The sequence below is a fragment of the Salvia splendens genome, unplaced genomic scaffold (genome assembly GCF_004379255.2).
Source record: "Salvia splendens isolate huo1 unplaced genomic scaffold, SspV2 ctg1169, whole genome shotgun sequence".
Lineage (NCBI taxonomy): Eukaryota > Viridiplantae > Streptophyta > Magnoliopsida > Lamiales > Lamiaceae > Salvia > Salvia splendens.
Genome location: NW_024598721.1, coordinates 114 through 26,406, shown reverse-complemented (window position 1 = coordinate 26,406; position 26,293 = coordinate 114). Strand labels below are relative to the sequence as shown.

The window sequence follows — 26,293 nt, the reverse complement described above, 5'->3', positions numbered from 1 at the left end:
GCGGTCAGCTCGGCCTCCGGCTCCAACTCTCGCCTGTCGCTTTGTAATTTATTCATTATTAATCACTGAAATTCAGTCCGAAAATTGCTCTTCTTTAATTCTTTCAATTGTTTCCTTTTCTATCTTCCCTTTTCTTTCGCGTAGAAACTCACCAATTCGCAAGTACGACAAATTGGGTCCGATGATAGACACGGGCTCCAACGGCAGCGGCGGCCGTGTCAAACCCGAAGTTGTCATTTCGACCCTCAAAGACGACGGTGATTTTGATCGCCTTCGTCGAAAAACCATCCGTAAACTGAAGGACGATGTGAGTTTTCTGCCTCACTTGAGCCTTTCAATTGGCGAATTTTGTTAAGCTTTGTACACACCAACTTTACTGTGCTTTATTAAATTAGCTGCTGTATATAGTTTCCGGTGCATATGTGCTATGGTGAACTTAAGTAGTTTTCTCGCCAAGAGTTGCAACCTTAAAATTGGTGCTTCCTCCTTAACAGATTTAACCTAGTTTACTTTGTTGGATAAGGATGAATTGCTGGTGTTTTCCTAGTGTGGTAAATTTAACCCTGAATAAACAAATGAAATTTTAATTTTGTGTTTTTGTTAGTATTTTCGTGTTCACTAAACTAAGTTAACTGTACCAAACCGTCTGTTATTGGACTCTTGTTGAGGAATTTTCCTCCAAAGATTGTAACTTAATCTTTTATTTTGTGGGTAACTGCAAAATGAAGTGTAGTTCAGTATAGGAGTTGTGATGGATAAAATGTTTGGTAGGGATCTCTAAGTTCATCATAGTTTGGTTGAAATTTGCTTTGCAGTTTATTTATTTTTTATTTTGAGATAAGGTTTTTGATGTTTGGTGCAATGTAAAAGGTTTATGTTTTGGTTGGATCCTTTAGTGCTTGACAGGGATTTAATGACCCAAATGCTAGGGATTTACAAGTAGCAGTAGCTTTACGTTCATCATGTCGGTGATTGCCATGAATGGAACAGAACTTTCCACCCATTTTTTCCTGTTCCTGGTCTTGTGTGGTTCAGAAGGAAAAAAATGAACTTATACATATTTTCAAGGCATATGGAAAACTTGATGAACGAACTCTGTTGTGAAACAGATACTTCATTATTTAGTGCTATAAAACAATCTAAAGATGGAGAGTTGAGATAAACAGGTTGCTAAATCATGGATGGCATTGATATAAGAAACATCTAACCTTTGTTGGATGGCGTTAGTCCCCTTGCTACCTTGATGTATGAGATTCATTATACTCCACTCCTTTATACACTTTGAAATGCAGGACTAATTGTCTTGTCCTTCTTTCATAGTTTGTAAAAATAGAGCTTGTGTTAAGTAAGAAAGTATACTTGCAGAGAAAACCTTCAAAAATTGGGTATTTGTGGTTAATCAGATAGATGTATTTTAGAGTACTTGACAAGTTGACATCTATGCTGGATTGCTGGTAGGAGAGTTCTGAACCAGATTGTTAACAGGGCCAAAAGTCATGGTAGCAGCGTAAAGACCACTTATTGGTATTTTATCAATATACAAAAATACCTCTGTGACTCACTGTATGGACAATATACACCTATTTTAAATTCAGCTAAAGAGTTAGGTGAAGGACTGAAGGTTGCAAAGTGAATTGTTAAAATTGTTATCTTAAGGATCAAGAGCTTACTTAACTGTAATTTCTCCTATATTGTGTATATATTGAGTAGAGTTGGATAGTCAGTGTACCACGTCACCCCTTTATGTAAGAAAATACTAGAAGCTCTCAGTCACAACTCTAGAATATTATTTGTACTTTTTGTAGGTGGTCCAGTAAGAGCACTCATCATAATCAAAACTATTTTTAATAAAGGATCCCCTAAATATTTGCAGATGCTTGTTACATTTTTTTCTTGGATAGGAGTACTATATACTCCCTCTGCCCCATAGAAATTGGCTAATTGGGGATGGCATTGTGTGCAAACCGTGTGAATATTAATTTTTGGTGAAAACTCATTTGAGTTAGGTTCAGAATTATTGTATTGCCAATTTGCAAGGGAAAGAGAACTCAAAATATGATTTAAAATATACATGAAGAGATTATTTGGCTAATTTCTGTTAGATTCACTGTCATGACTTTGTTGAAATTGGGACATGTTGAAATGTGGATAAGTATAAGACCATTTCATCATACCGAACCATAACTTTATAAATTTTAGTTTTGCTATAAAAATATCATTGGAGTTGGTTCCAATATTTTTGTACCATGATGGATACTGGATAGAGAGAACTAAAACATATAAAGGCAAATATACATTGGGAATGAATATTTTGGCCTAGAATAAGTAATAGGAATTTTATTATACTGAACCATAACAATGAATTTTATTTTATTTAGTGGAAAAAATCATTGGAGGAATATAGTTTTAGAACTAATACCGTAAATGAACGATAAAATTATCTTTCCCCTGCCTCCCACTATTATCTGTTCCTGTATTCTGATATATAACAGTAGTTCTGTAATTATCAACAGGAAGAATTGCGAAGCAATATTATATCAATGGTTAAACAATCAGCAGCACTAAGTCGTCCAGGGGTGGAGTCTATGAAACCACGTCAGCTTTCTGATGCAATACACCAAGAAATTGGGTAAGATAACTCTTCAGATTTGCTGCTGACACAAATATAAATTATAGTTGTGTCAAAATTGGGTAAGATAACTCTTGTCAGAGTTTCTACAAAATGCTCGGTTCTTGATGTTTCATTTGAATCCTCTATATTTCAGGGCCAAGCTGATGAACCAAATATCTGATGGTTTGTGGAATATAATTAAATCTGCTGATGGCATGCAGTCTGAAATAAAAGAAACTGTACGGTCAGTATATGATAAACTATCAAATCCTGGAGGCAAGGACAATGGTGAGTCCTCTTCTCGAAAGGATTCATCACCAGGCAATAAGCTAGAATCTCGTGATGCTGCAGGCGCTTTTGCGGCTAGTGATACACTTTCAGATGAAGACTTGAATGAACCAATAGGATTTGCTCTGAGGCGGAAGAAGAAGAAGAAAAACCAAATGAACAATGTTGATAGGCCAAATCGTCGTAAACGAAAAGCAATAAAAGCAAAAGTGGGAGACAGCTGGCAGCTGGATGAATTAGAAGAGCCTGACAATTTGGATTACGATGCTCCACCTGGATTTTCTTCTGTGCTCGAGCATAAGCATTCAGGAGATGCTAGCTATGAAGATCCTGATGTGCCTCCTGGATTTGGATGAGTAAACATGCAGCTCTATGTTTCAGCACTATTTTATGACGCTTTTTGACATGGGGAATGATTCAAATCTGTGATGCAGCATCCAGTTAGAGACTAGGGTAAGTACTAATTTTGCGTATATTTTTACAATGCCGATGAGGTTATGAAACTTAGGCTTTACCTAGAAACCAAACCACGGATTGGCTAATCTTCCCTCAATTCTTAGTCTTGTATCAGCTGGACTAAGATCTTTTGAGCTGATCTCATGGCTTGAGTAAATCTTGTTTGAGAAAATTTCTTGATAGGTGTACTTGGGCACTGTTTAAAAGCAAATTCCCATGATATTGTGTTATATGATGGGAAGCACACGTGAGTTACATGCCGAAAATGTAATTTTTGATCTGTTTTCATTCATCTCTAATTCGTTTGTAGGTATCCCATCATATATATTGTCTAGGATTTCTTGCTTGAAAGCCCTCTTTGTGTTTGTTACTTTCGAAGATGGAAGATATGATCCAAGGGGATTGTGCTTGTGTGGAAAATTTGAAAATTATAAATATCCTCCTTCAGTTGTCAGCTGTGGCAGTTTTTTTGTTTTAGTAGAATGCAAGAAATTCACGATTTGCAGTTCGCTAATTGGCGTCGCAATATTTGTGTACTCTTATCTTCATGTCCCATTTTGAACAATTACTCTTATTTAACTGTAATATATTACTCCTTCCGTCCACCAAAATTTGTCCACATTTGACTCGGCATGTATTTTAAGAAACATGAAGAAAAAGAGAATTGAAAATGTTAATAGAATATGAGTCTTATTTTTATATATACTACTAGTGTTATAATAAAATGTGAGTGTAATGAGTTATTAGAAAGTGTGGTCCATTTATCAAAAATAGAGAAAAAAATAAAGTGGACAATATTTTATGGATGGATCGAAATGATAAATATGGACATCATTTGGTGTTGGGATGGAGTGGCATATAATTGAACTTGTTTCACCACCATTGGAATTTTTTATCCCTGAATACAACTCTGCGCTCCCGTTTAATGGCTTTTGGACTTTTCCTATTCTTTTTTTTTTCAGTCGCTTTATATCGATACAATCTTTAAATTAAATCTTTTTTTGTCTGTTTAAATAAATAGAAAAACCCTTATTAAAGCACCTGCAACTATTATTTCAATGGAAGAAGAGATGAAACATCAAAGTTGATGATGACCATTATTTATTCAGTACAATGCACACATTTTTGTAATTTTCCACTGGTAAAGATTAAATGAATTCTTTAGTAAATGTGATATGATCTTTTTTTATGTATATTGGATATGCGCAAAAGCTAAGTTTGACTCTTGAATATAAATGTATACTTATAATTTGCAGTTTTATGATTTGTGGATTCATCAATAAATATTACTACTATGATTTGTTTAGAGGAAAGTACAAAAAGAAAAGAGTAAGGTAAATATATAAAATATTTTGATATGTCATAGTACTACTATATAGAGTCCAGATTTGTTGATGCATACACCTTATTACTATCATCATCATTATGTGATTATCACATATACGCCAGTATATAAAATACAAAAACGGATTAGGGACATTTTCAATAACCTGAGGCAATATGGCATCCACACGCCCCCATAGTAAAAAAATCACTTTAAAATCTTATACATTTAGCCCATGTTCGGTTGCCCCGACAGAGTCTCGATTCGTATCTTTTCATGGACAATCTATTGTTCGGTTGGCATTATTGTCATGCTCCTCCGGCCCGTCGGCCCGCGTCTTCTTTGTCTCGGCCCATCTCGGTGCAGCATTATTTACCTTAATCTCGCGACTGTCCATCTCTCCCCCACCCCTGCGACTAAACTTATCTGGCTTCTCCTACCCTTGCTAACTGTCGTCATGGATGTGGATGAGGTCGACAATTTGTTCTTGGGGTTGGGAAATTTTGGTTTATGCATTTGGGGTTGGAGAATTTTTGGGATGTGGTTTTTTTATATGAACTTTTTAAAAAATGTCTAGTGGTTATCGACACATGTGAACCATGCACTATACAATAGTTATGCAATCCTAATATTTTGGTCACACGTACATAATTAAGATTAATCAATTTTAATTTTTTTAAAATTTTTAGAGATATAAATATAATTAACCTTATCAATCCAATATTTTATATTGAAAAAAAAATATCTTGGACATGATCTTGTAAACCAAACAAAAACATAAAATCTAATATAAAATGAGTTAATGTAATTAATCTTGTTTACCAATTATCAAACTAAAGTTATCTAAGATTAATCTAGTAAACCAAACCACAATCCTTAATTCAATATTAGTTTAATCCTAGATAAGGCCCATCCTAACCTATCTAATACTATGATTATTTAGTGTCGCCAACCGAACATGAACTAAGTGTATGAATGTTTATCACCATTATCACCATCACCTTGAGCAGGGAGGTCACTTCCAGTTAAGGAATCGATTGTCTCTTTATTTGCCCAATTAAGCTGCATTGACTCCTTCGTATCCAAAAAGAAACAAATTAACTATCTTGGAACGAAAGAGAAGTATTTAGTACCAAATCTGATAAGATCTTCTTTATCATCCAAATTAGAAATACCATCATTCGAATATTATTCCTTTGTTACACCAATGCTCACGCAACGTAAGAAACCGGGATACTCTGCAAATTCATATGAAGTACTGTACTTAAATTTATGCCCTACTCCAGTACAATTTCGTATAACATGGACAATCAATTGTGTCTAATTCAGCCATACCATTTGAAATATAAAAAAATAGGGAAAAAAAATCTAAATCAGCTATACCAATCAAGAAAGAGAACTGAAAAGGTAAGGACAAATAAAAAGAGCAAAAGAAATGTTCTGCTACTGCTATTCCTTTGGATTGCTTGCGAGAGCTCTTTATTACCAAGCACCACATTATTTGTAGCCTCAACTGCCTGTTTAATCCAAAAACAAAGGAATAATAAACTTCAGCATTTCTAATATACTGCACATTTATTTATCTAATTAAAAGTAGTAAACAAGTGTTCTAAGGCTTTTTTATGGATGTGAAACAAGCAAAAGGTAACAAACGAGCTATATCATGAAGTACAATTTCCACATGAAAACAGAGATTGTAAATCAGCTTGGAGAAGTGGATGAAGTTCATTTTACCTGCTCGTACAGAAATTCTATCTGTTGGGCTTGTTGCAAAACATGAGTAGACATGAGGTGGTTCAGTGCAGACATTTCCACCATCTTTGTCTCTGTATCTTGAACAGCGTCTAACATGGTAGCTAACTCTACCTGCATCAACATTACACAAACTCAGAAAATCAAATTAGAGAAAACTATGGCTTGACTAGCTTACGCCACAAATACAGAAGCTTCTACTAGTCACCAGTTGATTACCTGAAGAGCGTGTGTCTCATCATCTAAGTACTGTTGCTGGAATCTAATTGGCTGTGCTTGAGCATCATCTGTCTGCCTGATTCCTGTATTGCTTACTTCCCTGGAGTCAATGTTTCCAGAAGTTGAGCTCTCTGCAACAGTAGGGCCTTTCGGCTTGAGTTTTCTTCTTGGTGTCACCCGATTGATGGCGTCTCGAAAGCGTACAGCTCGAAGCTGATCAAATTGGGATGTTACTGAGTGAAGCTTTTCACTTAAGATTAATACCTGCAATTACAAAAATAATTTCGCTAAGCAAAAAGTCATATTGAGAAATGATAATACTTCAGCTTTTATATTAGTACATAAATACGAGTCTATGTGCTTCCTAGAGATGCTAAAACTATAAAAAGTTTTTTTACCTTAAATTGCCACAGCATTACTAACAAATCAATGGTTATGGCACAATATTCTGTACTCATAAACAAATGAATTTGACACGACAATCTCGGATTGAGGACCACCACAACTGATAACAAAAGCAAGGTCATCTTTTGTTTCATGTAAAAAACATTAAAAGAGTCCAAAACCTAGTGCTACGTATTATTGAACAGCTCGAGTGAATATCCAGAGAAATCTCAACAATAACCACAGCCGCAACTATAAACAAGGAGAAAGCATTATGATTGGTATCAAAACAATGCAGATATACAAGCCATACCACTCCATGTTTGTGAGCTATGGTATCTGCATTTGAACTGTCACTCCTTATACCAAGCCATCCCTTTGAATTGGCTTCCTCGTTATTTATGCTATTCTTGAGAACATCTATTTGCTCTTTGCAGGCTTTGATGAAAACTGTAACCTGCAAAATGTAGATTTTGTCAAGATCTAGGCAACTCCATAAAATTTGCCTATATGGAGCAGAAAACCTCTTAATCAGAGAAACTAAACAGATACAAAGTAATTAAGACAATCTCTTTATAATAGTCAGATCAAACTGAGCATTATAAAGATAGTCTACTAGTTCCAAAATCATAAGGTCCCAAAATAATTAAGATTCAAATGGCAGCACAGACCAAGGATAAGGGGTTGGGTATTTCGAGAGGATAGGAAAAGTTAAGACATGTGGTGCATGGGATATTCAGTTACACGTGAGAAATGCGAATAAAGTAGGAACCAGACACGGATCCATTAAAGATCACGAAGAAAGGATACAAGATGTTTAAAAGATATATTGCTACATAGCATATGCAGTATGTACAGTTGAAATGAAACAAAGTCACCACTCAAGCAGATTGTGTATACTTTATGATAATAATCCAAACATAAAATTTCGCTGAAGAATAACATGGAAGATATACATTGGTAACATATTTTTCTAGTTATGTCAATTGTCAAACGACCAAACCGATACATTATCCATCAAAATATCAGAAAATTAATAGTAGCAACAAGTGGCAGTTTAGCCTTTTCAAGAATGCAATTGTTCTCTATGATGGTGATACTTAGGGATAGATTTGACCATTTATCCTTAATATACTTTTCTAATCAAATGAAAATTGGTAGGTTATGGAAACTATAAGCAATCTATCCGAACAATGTGAATACATGAAATCATCATACAGCGTAGTAGTAATAATAATATATCTGTAGTAGAAACTTCCAAATCGATAACATAATATTAATTTATTTTCCAGATCCCATACATAGAGAAAGAATGAAGTTAAGTAGATTACACTTTATGGCCCGGCCTCTGGCTTGACCTTCAAAAAATACTCGACCTTTAACCCAATCTCCAAAGCTGGCAAGGGAGTGAATTTCCAGTACCAGAATGCTAAATTTTGGAATTGGAACACCAAATTAAATGACCAGGCTAGTCCGATATAGAAACTGAATCCATAGCTTTTGGGACTCCGGCGTGCCAAGGCAGCAGTACGGTACTGAAAATTCGATCCCAGGCCTTTTTGGAGATTCGGTGAATGGTTTGGGTTTTTGCAGTTTTTGAAGGTAGGGCCATTTTAAAACCCAGGCCAAAATGCCAAACGTCAATAGTAATCCTAAACCTAAAACACAAAACCTTAACAATCATTCTATAAGGAAAAAAACAGGCCCCAAAACGCAAAACTAAAGGGAGCTCTAGATAGAAAACTAACTTCATGTAGACAGGCCAAAAGTTATAAACTTATAAGAAATCTTAAACTTAAACACAAATCCTTAACAATCATTGTTGAAGGAAAAAGAACAGTCTTATAAAGCTAGGGAATAAATGTATATCTCACCTCATGCTCGACGCTATCCCTCTCTTTTCAGTAATTCGGTGTACATCTACATAATCCTTTTTATGCTTCGAGAGGAACTGCTCTAATGCTCTAATACTTTCAAGCTGGCAAAAAAACGATCGACACATCAACTCAGAAAAAAGGTTATACATCCTCATAAAACATGCCAGTATCACCAACACTCAATTCAACAATCTTCCCAGCTATGTGACACAAATGTACCGTTTTCAGTGCAGCTTTGGTGAATATTGACCTTTCCAAAGATTTATGCATAATAAAAGATGCCATTATCGCTACAATTTTGGCCTGCCAAAAGAATTGACAAAGTAAGAGAAACATAGAGCAACCATCCAAAAGAAAGAGACTCAACTGTAGGAATAAAAAATACGACAACAATCTGATAAACCATGATGAAATAAAAATTAACAAAACCTCATCATATTCCAAATTTAGTGCTGCTCGGCGCGCAGCATCCTTAAAATCCTCAGTTCTATCTCTGGCTTTTGCCATGCCTTCAACTCCTATTTAGCGGGGGCAGAGTGGCCGTCTGATTTGGGGGAAATCTGCAATTAGATTTCACAATCGACATCAACAAATTAAACTAATCAAAAGAATAATTGGGGAAAAACTAGGAAAAAACATAACAATTCTAAGTCATTTCAATGTAAAGCACACTGACATGATAAGCATCTATGATAGATTGATAATCAACCCAACAAAAAATCCAAATCTTTGAAAATTATTGATAAAACCGCAATCGAGTTTGTGATTTCTCAACAGATAGCAATCTACACAGCAGAAAAGCTTATACAGACACGAGCAACCAGAACCTTTCCAAATCGGAATCGCACTTCTAGAGAGAACGATCTGAGAAGAGACCAAAAATTCAAAGCTAAACACTAATATGACATATATTTGGGGAAATTTGGTTCTTTCTTCATGAACAAATTAAATTTAAAGTTCATTACAAGAATTGGGGTTCGATTGTTTTTGTGAAAAAAAAAAACGTCTTCAGCTTTACTAACTAGTGCATTTAGTTTAGGAAAATAATTTTATCTCCAATTATTCTTCTGCTTCTTGCAATTACTAAATCTCTGTGTTGCGCTCAATAATAAAAAAAAATACAAAATCAATATAAATTTATTCTTATGCATAACAACTACCTTGGCGGCTCGAGAAAAATACTTCCAACAATGGTCGGACGGAATTGGTAGCCAAGGGCTTTCGGCACTATAAGTGTGCATCGTATAGTTCGCGACTGACAAAAGTTCTAACATGTTCAACGAGTACTTGCAATTGATTTGTCCTCACAAAGCATGCCACGATTCCCCCGATATGTTTGGCATTATTGACCGCATGCACTGGCAGTGGAAAAATTATCCAACGGCATGGAGGGGGCATATACCAGCGGCCACGAAGGCTCTCGTTCGACGATAGTGCTACAAGCAGTTGCCAACTACAGCCTATGGATTTGAAATGCAGTTTCTGGTGTTTCCGGATCCAACAATGACATAAATGTGTTTAGCCTAAACGGGAGAATTTTGCTAGAACGGTGTCAATTATCACTATAATGCAAGAAAAAGTGCTCGAAAAGTTTTTGTTAGGGAATGTTATGCGAGCAACATTGTGATGGAGCTGAAAGAGCACTTCCACTGATTTTATTTTGTAGTGAAACAAGATCATTAATAGAAACAAGTTACATCATAGAACCCTAGCCTCAACTCTCCATCATCATAGCAACTAATCAACCTGGAAACATTGGTGGAGGATTTGGACCGATTATTGAAGTACTCATTGGGCAACACAGTTTCTGAAATATTTCTCATTTCACATATCGAAAAAGTTTATCCAATATCAGGACATATAATAAAATATGTACTATGTAAGAATATTTTAGTAATCATTAGGGTGTCATTGTTACATCTCCATTGTAACTCGTTATCATCTCGGACACTTTAATTCACACACACACACACACAGAAAGACACGTACACACAGAGACAGGCTGGGTTTGAGTTTTACACGAGACTCCAAACCAATGTAATGAATGACATATTCCAAGTTAGTCACAGCTCTACCTTGTTGAAAAAATGCAGCAAGCAACTGTAAGTACAAAACTGACCAATAATTTCTCAATTAAATTCTTGTCCATCAGAGAACAGGGTAGTAAATAGAATGAAACATTATATATACATGTGTGACTGCATGTGAACTGTGAATAATAAGGGTATCAGCCTGTATTAAAAAAAACAGGCCTAAACATGTGGATATTGGCATCTGGCAATTTCTTTTTTTTTTTCTTCTGGGGAAGGGTGCAAACGCAAATAAAACAGAAGCATTCACAATCTAAAATGACGAGGAAGATGGCCACATGTACTTTGTAGCCTCAAAATCTCTTGTGCAAATCCTTGATTACCAGTCAGCATCAGCCCATTTAGAACATGATTGAAGGTAAGCCTTCGTGGCATGAATCCTCGATCAACCATTTCTATCAACAGCTTCCCAGCAACCAACAAGTCATCAGATTTCTTCCGTACAAACATTGAGCCAATCAAGATATTGTATGTATCCAAATTAGGCAAACAAGACCCACCATTCATCTTGCCAAAAATCTCTAATGCCTTCTCAAGTTTACCATCCTCACAACAATACCTAATGACAACACTATATGTTTGAATTGTTGGTTCACAATCATCTTTCATTTTATACATATACTCAATAGCCATATCAATTTTTTCAGTGTGGCACAATCCTCTTATGATCACATTGTAGGTAGTTGCACTTGGCACATAACCTTTCATTAACATATCCTCGAATACTACAATGGCCTTTTCAACAGAATCCTTCTTGCACAAAACTTGATTAGGGCAGTATAAGTTGCGACTGAAGGTAGCACACCAGCTCCAATCATCTCATATTTGTTTTTCTTTCATCCAAAATAAAATTATAATAAAATTATCCATATACACCAAGTTATTTATATCTTATACCACTATTAAAACATTACTTCAACTACTCTTCCCCTCCTCTCATACTTTACAAATTTTATCTTAATTTCCATAGCATATTATATGCCTATATTTTTATTGAACGAAGAGAGTAATGTACATAAATATAATATTTTAAGAAGCATAAAAGAGAAATAGGAATCAAAGTTATAAAGAACAAAATCTTATCTCATAAAAGAAATCAAAATCAAATAAATTGTAGCTTTTCATACTACTTTTTGTGTCCACAATCTCATCTCATGACGCAAATTATTTTGTCACAATCTCATCCTATGAATATCATCACCCAAACACTATCATTTTACTTAATTAAAATTTTAACATTTCTTGAATATATGTACGGTGCAAGTATAGAGAATTTATTTTTCTTTCATCCAAAATAAAATTATAATAAAATTATCCATATACACCAAGTTATTTATATCTTATACCACTATTAAAACATTACTTCAACTACTCTTCTCCTCCTCTCATACTTTACAAATTTCCATAGCATATTATATGCCTATATTTTTATTGAACGAAGAGAGTATTGTACATAAATATAATATTTTAAGAAGCATAAAAGAGAAATAGGAATCAAAGTTATAAATAACAAAATCTTATCTCATAGAAGAAATCGAAATCAAATAAATTGTAGCTTTTCATACTACTATTAGTGTCCACAATCTTATCTCATGACGCAAATTATTTTGTCACAATCTCATCCTATGATTATCATCACCCAAACACTATCATTTTACTTAATTAAAATTTTAACATTTCTTGAATATATGTACAATGCAAGTTTAGAGAATTTATTTTTCTTTCATCCAAAATAAAATTATAATAAAATGTTATATAGTTATACTATCTTAATAATAACTTATAAAAAAACTAAATGTCTCAATAAAAAAATATTTAAGTTGTAACAAATATTATAATAGTAAGTACCAAAAGGATCGTTAACACTATAGGTTTTAATGACTTAGCATAACTTATAATGTATGGCCAAAGACTAAATAAATAGTAATTATTTATAATATATAAAATAAAATCAACTCAATTAGAAAAATTTAAAGACCATACTATACTAAATTATTTGGCCCAAAGGGGAGGCCTAATACCTAATTAATTAGTAAACCCTACCCACTCCACCAAATTCAAAAAGAAACAGAAAGAAAGGGGGCGGCTACTTCCCCCCTCAACCTCTCGCTCTCTCTCTCTCTCTCTCCACTGCCGCGCCGGTGAGGACGCCGACGGCCGGCGCGTCTTCCTCCCTCATCTCTCTCCCCCGGTCTCTCTCTTTCTCCCTCACTCTCTCTCTTTCTCTCTCGGTCTCTCTACCGCCGGGGACGACCACCTCCGCCGTCGCCGCTGTATACATGGCGGTCTCACCGCCGTCGACCGAGGGAGGTAGGGTTTCCTCCATTTCTTCTTCCTCTTCCCCTTTCTCTTTATTTTCTTACTTTGAAAGCTTAAAACTAACAATCAAGTCTTGAAAAGTGTAGATTTGGATAGATCGTGAAAACGTGGTCGAAGGAGGTTAGTTTCGCTGTGATCGTCGGACTGCCGCCGGAGCGCTGCCGGAAAGTCGCCAGACTGCCATCGCCGTCGCTGGGCAGAATTTCCGAAAATCCGGCAGCTTCTTTACTCACGAGATAAGCTTCACTATTCAGTTAATGGTGTATTTATATAAGTCCTAAAACTTAAGTTTGCATTTTGTTGGATTATTTGAGAAGCCACTATTGCTCCATAGGAGTTGCCTTTTTTCTATCCAAGGGTTGTCATTTTTCAAAATGACAAAAAGGGTAAATAAAATAGCTTTTCATTTTCCCGCCAAAAAGGGCAAATAGGTATTTTCAACAAACTGTTACTTTAGATTAGTATAGATTTTTTTTATAAATGGATGTGACTAGTTTTATAGATTGGATAAAATTGGCAATAATGTAGCTTATCTTTGTAGAGAAGAGAGTATTAGAGCACCCGCAATGAGACGACCGCGAGACGCGTTGTAGCGTCCGCGCCAGCTCGCCACGTGCCCGCGCTAGGCGTGACGCCCACTCGCGGACAGTATTAGAGCACCCGCAACGAGACGACCGCGAGACGCGTTGTAGCGTCCGCGCCAGCTCGCCACGCGCCAGCGCTAGGCGTGACGCCCACTCGCCGGCCCGCGAGTGGGCTTCGTCACGCTGACGCAATAAATCATTTTTTTAAAATTTGAATTTAATAAAAAAAATTAAAAATTAAAACGGTAATGTTACCGTTTTCGACCGTTTTAATTTTTTTCTTTTCTTACTCTATAAATACTCTTATTTCATAATCATTATACACACAAACACACATGTATTCTTCCCAAATCATTTCCATTTCCTCTCCAATTTTCATCTAACATCTCCAATTTTCATCACAAAATATCCGTTGACGGAAGCTCTGGCGGTTGCGGCTCCGGCGGGTTTGACATCAACGCGTTTGGCGACTGGGGGACATGTACAATGTATTGGGTGGTTCGGGTTCCGGTTTGTCGACGCCGGACACCCAAGGCTCGTCGACGCCGGCGGGGTACCAACCACCCCATTGTGATGTGGATGCATATGCTCGTCCCTCCGCCCCGAGGTAGTCGTAGGGATTATCCCAAATTAGGAAGGATTATTCGGATGAACCCACTCCGGAAGGAGGACGAGGCAGTGGAAGCTCCAGGGCATTCGACGCTATGGAGGAAGAGGAGGAGGCGGCCGAGGAGGAGGAGGATGTAGGTCGTCATCCGTACAGCCGCAAGGACACGATGGCTTTGTACAACACCTGGATCAGTGTCACGTACGATCCTATCATCGAGAATCAACAATCCCGAAAATTCTTTTGGGAAAAGGTCACCAAGGTCTACAACGAGATTAAGCCGAAGAGGCCCCGCCACCGCACATTGAAGATGCTCCGAAGTCATTTTGACCAGGTCGACAGAGAGGTCAAAAAATTATGCGACATCTACAAGAATGAAACGGCTCATTACCAAAGCGGAGCCACTGGAGCCGACATTCTGAGACCGACTATGCGAGTCTATTTCGACAACAACGGCAAAGAATTCAAACATGTCGATGTTTGGGAGGCCGTCAAAGACGTCGAAAGGTGAGCCGGCGGTGTCCAGTCCAGCACGAGCTCGACCTCGAAACGCACGAAGCACACGGCGGTGACCAATACTCGTCTAGTGGGGGCGGTTCAGACAGCGCCGCACAAGAGGTTACCTCGCAGGAGGTTGAGGGTACGGGCCGAGGCGAATCAAGCCAGGCGGGTTCCCAAGGGCCGCCCTCCTCCCTAATGTCCATGTACTTCACCGCCACGATGGCGGACACTTCCCGGATGAAGTCCTCCCAATATCAAGCCCATCATGCCGGCATTGTGTATCTGGCGGGGCAACTTGGTATTCCGCCTCCATTCGGTGTACCGCCACTGCCTTCGGGGGATGATTCGCCGGCGGAGTAGTTTTTATAATTTCTATAAATTTATATTTTAAATTATGTATTTTTTTTATTTTTTTGCCACGAATTTAATTATGTATTTTTTTTATTTTATTTAATGAAGTGTGTTTTTATTAATTGAATTTGTTGGAAATAAAAATAAAAAATGAAATTGAACGAATAGCTAATGGATGAAATGGTTAAGAGAAGGATAAGAGATTGAGGGTTGCAGGTGTTGTCTCTTAGTTAAGAGATGGTGTGAAAAGTACAGTGGGGTCCATGAATAGTTAAAAGACGAGACGATTAAGAGACGGATAAGAGACAGCGTTGCGGATGGCCTTATGTAGAATAGTTGAGGGAGAAAATAATTAAATATTTAAATAATAAAAGAAGGGAAATTATTTCCCCTTATTAAAAATGACATTTTGTATGGCACACACTAAAAATAAAATATACATTTTAAATAGAATGCAGAAGTATTGTCTATGAAAAATAGTCTTATTTTAATATTTTGTGATTTTTATTTTTAAAATTAAAATTTTTTCGCTCATACTCTTATCTGCTTTTCTCTATCTCTTACTTTGTTCTCTTTTACTTAAATCAATTTTCCATTAAATAGAGTGTTATCCACAAATGAGACGTGTTTAAATTTACCAAAATAATTTTATTGTATGCGCTTAAATAATTTTACTATAATTTTTTTAGATCAATTTTCAATTTTGTAGGAAATTGTTGACTAACTCCAACCAAATTCAAATATGCACGTGTTCATTGCTGTTGGAAGAATCAAGCTAAAATCAAGGGAGATACACGAAGATTGTGGAATTAATTAGAATTATTTGTTCCAGATTTATAGCTAGGGTAAATAATAGGAGATCTTACCATATGTGAATATTAGCTCTCCTATTTAGGCTGCTACTAGCGTCATTGTAAATACACAAGGAATCAATGAATATGAAATTCCCTTTCAACATGGTACCAGAGCAGTGGCTCAGAATATAATTTCATCATAGCCGAATACCGTTTCTCGGCCAGAAGGCGGAGGGCCACCACCGGAACCTGAAAATGACAGAAGAGAAGGATGTCAAATACGATGATCTGAAGATTAAAGCCAGCAAGAATGTTGTGGTAGCGTTCAAGCTAAATGGAAGGAATTATCCATTGTGGGCTCGACTTATGCGAGTTGCCATCGGGAGTAGGCGAGCACTACGGCACATCACCGGAGTGCCAGAACCACCGAAACCAACGGACAAGGAATATCTGGAATGGGAGGAGACCGATTTAGTGGTCTTCTCCTGGATTGTGGACAACATGGAGATCGAGATCGTGGCTGACTTTGCACATCACCAAAGTGCAAAGGCAATCTGGGATAGCCTAGCGGTAACGTATCAGAATACATCTGATTCGTATATGATATATGATTTGGAGGACAAGGCCAGCCGTATTGTCCAAGGAGATATGGATCTGGAAACCTACTGGAGGACCCTGCACGGAGTGTGGATCGAAATTGATCGATGCCAAACCAAGACAATCACTTGTTGCGACAAAGGAATCGGTGAATACCGAACCATCATCAACACCCGACGATTATACAAATTCTTAGCCGGACTGAACCCTCAATTTGAGGGAACCAGGAGAGACATCCTTAAAGAGATCCCGGCGCCACCAGTAGACGTCGCATACGGGTGGATCAAAAGGGAAGCTACCCGGCTGAAGATCATGCCGGCAGCAAACCCTGAACCAACCGGTGCAACGAACGGCGTAGGACTCGGATTTGGAGCCCGAAACGTGCGATTCCCACCCCAACAGACGACACCCCGACAGGGGCAGAACCTCGTCGCCACCAACAACCGTCGCACAATTCCCAAACCAGACAAGACCAAGTTGTGGTGCTCAAATTGTGGGATGAACAAACATACCCGAGAGACATGCTTCAAATTGATCGGCTTCCCGGAGTGGTGGGAGAAGAATCAGAAGGGAAAAGCAAAAGTAGCCATTGGAATCGATGGAGTCGGTGGAACAGAGACCGCCGTCCGTGGACGAACATCTGAGGAAGGGGGTTCGCGCGACGGCGGCGGCAGACGAGGCGACGACGTGGGGCAGGCTGCCTTCGCCGAGCGAATCGGGGGAGAGAACGGCGGAGGTACTGGGCTAGGGTTTCACAAACCCAGCCCATCTTATGCTTTAATTTCACACTCATATGACTTTAGTCCTTGCACTTATCCGAAATTACAAAAATTACCCCATAGTTTGCATGATGGCCCCTATACTTTGCCTGCTACGAAAAAGACCATAAGTTGTGATGTTTCATTTGTGAGTCCTAATCCTTTTGAAATACTACATGAGTTACCCGTTGCATGTGCCGTGAGAAAAGAGTCTAGGGAGAAAGATAATCGGTGGATTTTTTACTGTGGGGCCACCGACACTATGACACATGATAAGGATGATTTTGTGAATTTCTGTGGTACTATAAAAAGTCAAATACAAACCGCAGATGGGGAATTAACTTCAGTAGAGGGGAGTGGAACAATTGAGATTTCACCGACGTTAAGGCTGTCTAATTGTCTCTATGTCCCAAAGCTATCACATAAATTGATGTCTATTAGCCATGTGACGAAGGAATTAAATTAAACAACGCTAATGCATCCTAATTTTTGTGTATTACAGGATATCAGGACGAGGAGGATAATTGGGCGTGGCACTGAGCGTCAAGGCCTCTACTATGTTGACGAGATGGCTCACCAAGGCAGTGCCGCGATGCTGGCTCACGGATCTGCGACCCGAGACGCTTGGTTGTGGCACAGACGTTATGGTCATCCATCTCTCGGTTATTTTAAACTTCTTTTTCCGAACTTTTCTCATCTTAAGAATTTTGATTGCGAATCGTGTGTTTTGGCAAAAAGTCATAGACAATCTTTTAAATCTACTGAAACTCGTGTTGAAAGTCTTTTTTCATTAGTACATGCTGATGTTTGGGGCCCTGCGCCCGTTACTGGTGATCATGGTTTTCGATATTTCTTGTTATTTGTGGATGATTGTTCGAGAATGACGTGGGTATATTTTTTGAAAAACAAATCTGAAGTTTATGAAAAATTTGTCATTTTTTACAAACTTATCCAAACTCAATTTCAAACAACCATTAAAACTCTTAGGTCTGATAATGGGAGGGAGTTTGTAAATCATGATATGTCAAAATTTTTTGTGGATAAAGGGTTGGTTCATCAAACTTCATGCCCCTATACCCCCGAACAAAATGGAGTCGCCGAGAGGAAAAACAGAATTATTATGGAAATAACTCGTGCTTTATTTTTTGATTCTAATGTTCCAAAATTTTTATGGCCTGAAGCGGTTGCAACTTCTGTTTACTTGGTAAATCGTCTTCCCACAAAAATTTTGAAAATGGAAACCCCTTTACAGTTGTTGTCTTCACTAGCACAAATACCCGAACCCCTCACTCTACCCCTTAAAATATTTGGTTGTTCTGTGTATGTTCATGTTCCGAAACACGAAAGAACAAAATTTTCCGCGTGCGCCATTAAATGCGTTTTTTTGGGGTACGGGATCAATCAAAAGGGTTATAGATGCTTCGATCCGTCGTCTAGGAAGATAATAACAACCATGAATTGCAACTTCTTGGAGTGTGAGTATTACTATACCAATCTTAGTGGTCAGGGGGAGAGTAGTTGTGGTAATAGAACGAGTGGACCCCTAAATTGGTTTGTGTCACCACCAAGTGAATCCGCTGTGGAACCAACGGAGTCAGCTAGCACTGCCGCCGAGCCCGTCTTATCGACAGTGGAGCCTCCTCAACCGCCGAGCCCTAACGATCCTCCTCCAGTGATATCTGAGGTAATTACTAAAGCTGGGATCAATAGTGCAAATATTCCTAATAACTCTGTTACAGAATCAGAACCCATGGAGAATGCTGCTATCGATGGGGATAATGGACAATACATACTTCCCAACCGAAGCACAAGGGGCATTCCGCCCAAGAGATATAGTCCAGAACGAGTATCAAAAAGGAGCAGATATTCAATGGCGAATCTGGCAACCGCAAACATGACAGAAATGGCAAGGGCTTTTATGGCAGCCCTATACGAAGAAGAAGAGATCCCAAGAACGGCAGAAGAAGCCATGGAAATCCCACATTGGAAAGATGCAATGCTCGTGGAAATGAGGGCACTGATGAAGAGCAAGACATGGGAGGTGTGTATGAGACCAGAAGGATCAAGACTGGTGGGATGCCGATGGGTGTTTACAATCAAGAGGAAACCGGATGGATCAATTGACCGCTACAAAGCGAGGCTAGTGGCAAAAGGGTACACTCAGACCTATGGAGCTGACTATGCAGAAACTTTCTCACCAGTGGCTAAGATGAGTACTATTCGAGTGCTGTTCTCCATCGCTGCAACAAAAAATTGGCCACTACATCAATTTGATGTCACGAACGCCTTCTTGCACGGAGAACTTACTCGACCGATCTATATGGAAGCTCCGCCCGGGTTTGAGGGGGAGCTCAGGGCAGGAGAGGTGTGTAGACTCAAGAAGACACTATATGGTTTAAAGCAGTCACCCAGGGCGTGGTTTGGAAGATTTACGGAGGTAATGAAGAAATATGGGTACAAACAGAGTAATTCAGATCATACTCTGTTTCTAAAGAAGAAAGACGGAAAGATCACATGTCTGATAATCTATGTGGATGATATGATCCTTACCGGCGATGATGAGGAAGAAATAAAGCAATTGAGGAAGAATCTGTTTACCGAGTTTGAAATGAAAGACTTGGGCCTATTGAAGTATTTTCTAGGCATCGAAGTGATGCGATCCAAGAAGGGAATATTCATAAGCCAACGGAAGTATGTGTTAGACCTCTTGGCCGAAGTGGGAATGATGGATTGCAAGCCAGCAGAAACCCCAATGATGCAGAATCATGGCCTTCGACTGACTGAAGGAGCTGAACTCACCCACCAAACGAGATATCAACGGCTGGTGGGTAAGCTTATCTATCTCTCTCACACTAGACCTGATATTGCATATGCTGTGGGAGTAGTGAGTCAGTTCATGCATAAGCCTCAAGCCGATCACTGGGAAGCAGCCTTGAGGATTGTGCGCTATTTAAAGGGGACACCGGGACATGGAATCTTGTTTGAAAATCATGGAAATCTAGAGGTGCACGGATTCACTGATGCGGATTGGGCTGGAAACCCAAATGATCGAAAGTCAACCGCAGGATATCTTACCTTTGTTGGAGGTAATTTAGTGACTTGGCGGAGTAAGAAGCAAAAGGTGGTAGCATTATCAAGCGCAGAAGCAGAATTTCGGGGAATCAAAAGTGGAGTGACAGAAATCCTATGGCTGAAGAAGTTGTTGACAGAACTTGGATTGATGTCAAAAGAGCCGTGCAAACTCTTTTGTGATAATAAAGCAGCAATTAGTATATCTGAGAATCCGGTACAACATGATCGAACAAAGCATGTGGAAGTAGACCGACATTTTATCAAGGAGAATATTGAAGCAAAGGTGATAGACCTTCCGTTTGTTCGTTCAAAAGATCAGTTAGCAGATATTCTAACAAAATCCGTGGATGCAAGAAGCTTCGCCGAAGTATTGGGCAAGTTAAGAATGGGAAGTCCCATTGCGTAACTTGAGGGGGAGTGTTGGAAGAATCAAGCTAAAATCAAGGGAGATACACGAAGATTGTGGAATTAATTAGAATTATTTGTTCCAGATTTATAGCTAGGGTAAATAATAGGAGATCTTACCATATGTGAATATTAGCTCTCCTATTTAGGCTGCTACTAGCGTCATTGTAAATACACAAGGAATCAATGAATATGAAATTCCCTTTCAACAATTGCGTATGCGCTTAAATAATTTTACTATAATTTTTTCAGATCAATTTTCAATTTTGTAGGAAATTGTTGACTAACTCCAACCAAATTCAAATATGCAAGTGTTCATTGGTGTACATCCTGGAACGCCATTTTCACTGTGTTGAGAGTTGAGACCCCCATTCCTTCCATTCTTTACAGGTTACAGCAGGCAGCAGCGCACTGTGATTCTCAAATATAGAATCCCAACTCAACTGGCATGGATTATCGTACCGACACTCTCTGGGCCCCACCTACCCTCCATCCTACAGCTCTCACTCCTCCTTCCCCACAAATCTAAATCCCCACCTTCCACTCAGATCCAAGCAACCTCCTCTACTCCTACACACACTACACACACTACCACTCCCTTATCCCTACAATCACGCAGCTCACAAAGACTACATTTTTAGTAGTAGATTTGTTTTTCGAATTGAAATGGTGGAGGCGCAGTCGTGGACGACTCGCAGGGGCAGCAACCCCCGTTTCGAGCCCCCGACCACCCCCGACCAAGTCGTGGACATCCCCACAACCCCGACCGCCAAGCAATACCTCATCTCCCCCTCCCTCATCACCGCCTCCGCCGTAGCCGCCTGGTACCTCTCCAACATCGGCGTCCTCCTCCTCAACAAATACCTCCTCAGCTTCCACGGCTTCCGCTACCCCATCTTCCTCACCATGCTCCACATGCTCTCCTGCGCCGCCTACTCCCTCCTCGCCATCAAGTGGCTCCACCTCGTCCCCTTCCAGCACATCCACAGCCGCCGCCAGTTCCTCAAGATCCTCGCCCTCTCCGCCATCTTCTCCTTCTCCGTCGTCTGCGGCAACACCTCCCTCCGCTACCTCCCCGTCTCCTTCAACCAGGCCATCGGCGCCACCACCCCCTTCTTCACCGCCATCTTCGCCTTCCTCATCACCTGCAACAAAGAATCCGCCCAGGTCTACCTCGCCCTCGTCCCCGTCGTCCTCGGCATCCTCCTCGCCAGCAACAGCGAGCCCCTCTTCCACCTCTTCGGCTTCCTCATGTGCGTCGGCTCCACCGCCGGCAGAGCCCTCAAATCAGTAGTCCAAGGCCTTCTCCTCACATCCGAAGGCGAGAAGCTCCACTCCATGAATCTACTGCTCTACATGGCCCCCATGGCCGCCGCAATTTTGCTACCCTTCACATTGTATATAGAAGGGAATGTGCTCGCAATCACTGTACAAAAAGGGAGAGAAGACGGATTCATGGTGTTTCTCCTCATCGCCAATGCCACCGTCGCCTATTTAGTCAATTTGACCAATTTCTTGGTGACCAAATACACCAGCGCGCTGACGCTGCAGGTGCTGGGAAACGCGAAGGCGGCGGTGGCCGCCGTCGTGTCGGTGCTGATTTTTAGGAATCCGGTGACGGTGATGGGGATGATGGGGTTCGCAATCACGATAATGGGAGTGATTCTTTACAGCGAGGCAAGGAAGAGATCCAAAATTACAGCTCATTGACAGCTGTAAATTAGGGATGAGAGGCATGCTTACTTTTTCAATTCTTTTGGATTGATGATTTTTTTTTGGATTAGATTGAATTAATCGTCATTGGGTTTGGTTATTTATTGCTGTTGTATTTGTATAGGAAAAGAATTCCGTTTTTTTACTCTGCTTTTTGTATACTGATTTATAGTATAATGAAAATGGCGAGGGGATGAGAGAATAAAGATGTCTCTTTTACTTTTCCCTTTGCTGTCAATTTGTATCTTCTTTGCGCAAAATTAGTAATTCCACCGCAAAAAGCCAACCATTCCTTTAGAAATAATTTATTGTCAATTTAGTTTTCGAGTTTCTTCTTTTGTTACTTAGATTTTGTAATGAAGAAACTGAGATACGAAAATGGATGGTGGTAAAGAAAAATGCATTGCTTAATAGTATTATAAATTTTCTGAACCTTCTGTTTCAAGAATGAGAGCTACAAAATTGGCAAAAATGTTGTTTGATCATAATGTTCATGAAAAATGAGTGTTGAAAGCTCATTTTATTGTTCTCTTAAATAATCACATCGTGGTCGAGTACTTAATGTAGTTGGTAAAGATCTGGATTAATCATATAAAATGTTAGTTACTACTCTAAATTAGTTTAAATGGTTGGATTCCACTCTAAGAAAGCCTTCCAAGATTAGGTTTAGTACTTCTGTTACTTTTGAGTTACTTATTGGGGGGGGGGGGCCTACTGTTTGATTCAGGTTTATCTAATGTGGAAGTGGGACTATGTGGCCACATCCATATGGGAAATGATATTAAAGGCAACTTCCTAATTAATTATGAGGTGGTTGGCGCTTTATTCATCTGTTGGGACATTGATATTGTTATTTTCTTTAGTTTGCATATTTCTGGTTACGGTTGATATTCAACTAGTTATAAGATTTATTATAAGAGAAAGAGAGGGGCCAACTCTTCTTTATTAATAGGTTTATCCAAAGTACATTGTCAAAATGGTTAAATCCACTTCGGATTTGCTTTGTGATGGAGAGTACAAATATAATTAACAAAACTAGCTAAATGAAGAAGGGGGGAACTTTTTGGTACTCACTTTTTGAAATGTTGGCATACTAAGGGCAATGGGATTTGATAAAAATTTGAATCTTAAACATTAGCATTGTTTACCTTTAAGGGCTCGTTTGATAACTTAGTAATGCCAAGAAATAGATATGTATCTTCATACTTCTGTCCATTCGATAATCTATTTATCCTATCACAACAGCCCTTGTTTTTTGGTATGGCCCATCTCGGCCCGCTGAAATGGACTAGAAGTGCATTGATATGTAACTTACAATTTTGTAGAGATAGCAAATCTGCTTGATTTTGAGTACCTAGAAATAAATTATTATACCTTTTATACCCTTTTTTCACATTCTTCTCGTCCACCACCAATTCTCTTCTTCCATTCCCAACTCTTCTTCCATCTCCAACTCTTCTCCAAGCAACTCACATCGGCAACTGTGAAACTGAAAGTGAATTTTTCACTGCATTGCTATTGCACACTCGCACCTTTTTTATTTTATGCACCGCACGTATTCCAAATTTTTCACTCTTGGATCCAAATACGTGCACCTCCCTTTATTTCCTCATATATTCATTTCATCATTTGTAAAGTTCGTTCCACCGGCGAAGAAGAGGAAAGCCGATATGATGATAGTATATGTTGAAAATTTTGAAATAGAGGTCTGGTCAAATGAGTTGGGTTTCTTTTGGGGGTAGATCTACAGCTCGCCTCCTATGAGGGTTTTCGAGCAGGTCACTTTCTGTGAAGTTTTTTGTGAATTTATATGGTAATTAGTTCCACATTAGTCAAGCTAACAACAACTGTGTTTTAGCTATGGCTGATTTTGATCAATATGTCCCCTTTTAGGTTTTATGAAGATGGTGAATTTATTTCCAAGCAGCCGATGGAGATATACAATTTAGAAGCACAAATTTGTAAATACATAACATATTTACTTGATACAAATATTTCCTATCAAACACAAGTCACTAATAATTAATTATTAAACTAACTTATCAAACATATTAATGTAAAATCAATTTGTTTCATAACATGGATCTAAATCTTGATCCGGCCCTATCTTGGGCATATCCCACGCCACTTATCAAACGAGCCCTTAATATTAGTATCCACATCTATGTTTCCATAATTAGGTAAATTTTTAACACTTAACACTGTTGCTCCATATTCGAACTTTTTCTTTTCATTGTTAATTAGTTTTGAATTGTGAGATTTTGAGGGTAACGGATAAATCAAAACTTCATTAATAAAAAATGGAAAATACATAATAAAACATTTTATATTCTGTCACTACACAGAACAAATCGTCAGAATCAAGGAATCAAGGAAGATTGAATTCGTCAGAATTCTTCACGAGAGTTTATATAATTTGCTTTATGTTAACTATATATTCACTTGTATTTAATGTAGTTATTTTTCTATAAATAGCTAAACTCGTAAATAAGGGTGAATTTTTTTTAAAAAAACTAGTACTTATCACACCCAAAAAGTATTGAAAGATAAAAAATTTTGTATACCATAATTTTCATGAATTCACTCAAAATACATGTCAATCATTAAAAACATACATTACAACTATATTAAAATTAGTTGAAATATTTGGAGAAAATATTTAATAAGATGAAAATCGAATAACCTCTATACCGAGAAAGAATTTGTAAAACTTGATTTAGTTCTGTTCTGTGCCCAAAGTGATTCAACAGAATCACTAAATTTCTATAGCTAAACACTATGAAACCAGTTGCAAAACCAATTACAAAAAAATGGGATAACGACTTTGCTATAAAAAGTTGTGCATTATTTGACATTTAGCCATGGATCTTAGATCAAAAACTACAAGCTAATAAAACAATATTCGCGCGCGCTATGCACAACCACGAGGGATATTAGCCAGAGATAATATTTCATAGCCGGAGAGACTTCAGTGGCAGCCGAGGCCATCGGACTTGAGGCAGAAGATCCAGACACGGGGCCAGGGACGTCACAGTGATGGCGAGCTTCATCCCCTCAGAGCAATCTTTATACATGCCGCTAAAATACCACTGCTTATGGGTTGTTAGTGGAACGACGTCGAATCCGCTCGATAATTCGTTTTCTGCTGCACTCGAATATATACAACGTTGGAACACACTTCCATTCACCTTTATAACGTTGTGCTCTTGTGGTGTTGATAAGGCTAATTTCATGCATCGGTCTAGGGGTTTTATTTCGTGAAATTACTGGGTCTAACGCACGATTTAAGCCAGGTGTGTGAAGATTTTCGCTAGATCCAGGAAAAGAAGAGGACGCTTGCATGGTCCTAGGAAACTGGCGAAAAAGTGGACATTATGAAGGAAATTGCTTGACGGAGGAAGCCTCGGAGTTGAAGGGTAGAATAAGGATTTCTACGAAGACTCTAGAAGGCTATGTCCGCATCTATAAAAGGAAGAAGCATGCAAGCTGGAGGGATCTTCTCGGTGGAGACCTTGCTAACAGCCTGTAGCTTAGTCCATTCTCTTCACACTCTTGGGTTCTTTCGGTGGGAAATTCAGGGCACACTAGGGG

General features: G+C 38.7%; 2 protein-coding genes and 2 pseudogenes across 5 annotated transcripts; 2 read left to right on the top strand and 2 right to left on the bottom strand.

Annotated features, from left to right (window-relative positions):
- LOC121788873 lies at positions 1-3,998 on the top strand. Of its 4 annotated transcripts, none has more exons than XR_006047947.1 (4): positions 1-307; positions 2,514-2,629; positions 2,766-3,352; positions 3,666-3,998. XR_006047947.1 is itself a non-coding variant. In XM_042187468.1 (4 exons), the coding sequence occupies exons 1-4, from the start codon at positions 182-184 to the stop codon at positions 3,253-3,255; spliced, it is 669 nt and encodes a 222-aa protein (XP_042043402.1). In that variant the 5' UTR covers positions 1-181; the 3' UTR covers positions 3,256-3,998. The 4 variants fall into 4 exon arrangements, 3 of the variants coding, with proteins under 3 accessions (XP_042043402.1, XP_042043401.1, XP_042043399.1); XM_042187468.1 differs by having other exon boundaries at positions 2,766-2,899; positions 2,963-3,998; XM_042187467.1 differs by having other exon boundaries at positions 2,766-2,899; positions 2,945-3,998.
- Positions 3,999-5,924: 1,926 nt separating this feature from the next.
- On the bottom strand, positions 5,925-10,191 carry LOC121788874 (annotated as a pseudogene).
- A 1,056-nt stretch (positions 10,192-11,247) lies between these two features.
- Positions 11,248-11,819, bottom strand: LOC121788882 (annotated as a pseudogene).
- A 9,419-nt stretch (positions 11,820-21,238) lies between these two features.
- On the top strand, positions 21,239-22,946 carry LOC121788872 (probable sugar phosphate/phosphate translocator At1g12500). Its single transcript, XM_042187464.1, has one exon. It carries the CDS (start codon positions 21,656-21,658, stop codon positions 22,697-22,699), a length of 1,044 nt encoding a protein of 347 aa, XP_042043398.1. The 5' UTR covers positions 21,239-21,655; the 3' UTR covers positions 22,700-22,946.
- The last annotated feature ends 3,347 nt before the right edge of the window (positions 22,947-26,293 follow it).

Coding starts and splice junctions, on each gene's coding strand:
- LOC121788873 (XM_042187465.1), top strand. CDS start 182: ATGATAGACACGGGCTCCAACGGCAGCGGCGGCCGTGTCAAACCCGAA. Junction 308..2,513: donor TCCGTAAACTGAAGGACGAT/GTGAGTTTTCTG, acceptor AATTATCAACAG/GAAGAATTGCGAAGCAATAT. Junction 2,630..2,765: donor GCAATACACCAAGAAATTGG/GTAAGATAACTC, acceptor TCTATATTTCAG/GGCCAAGCTGATGAACCAAA.
- LOC121788872 (XM_042187464.1), top strand. CDS start 21,656: ATGGTGGAGGCGCAGTCGTGGACGACTCGCAGGGGCAGCAACCCCCGT.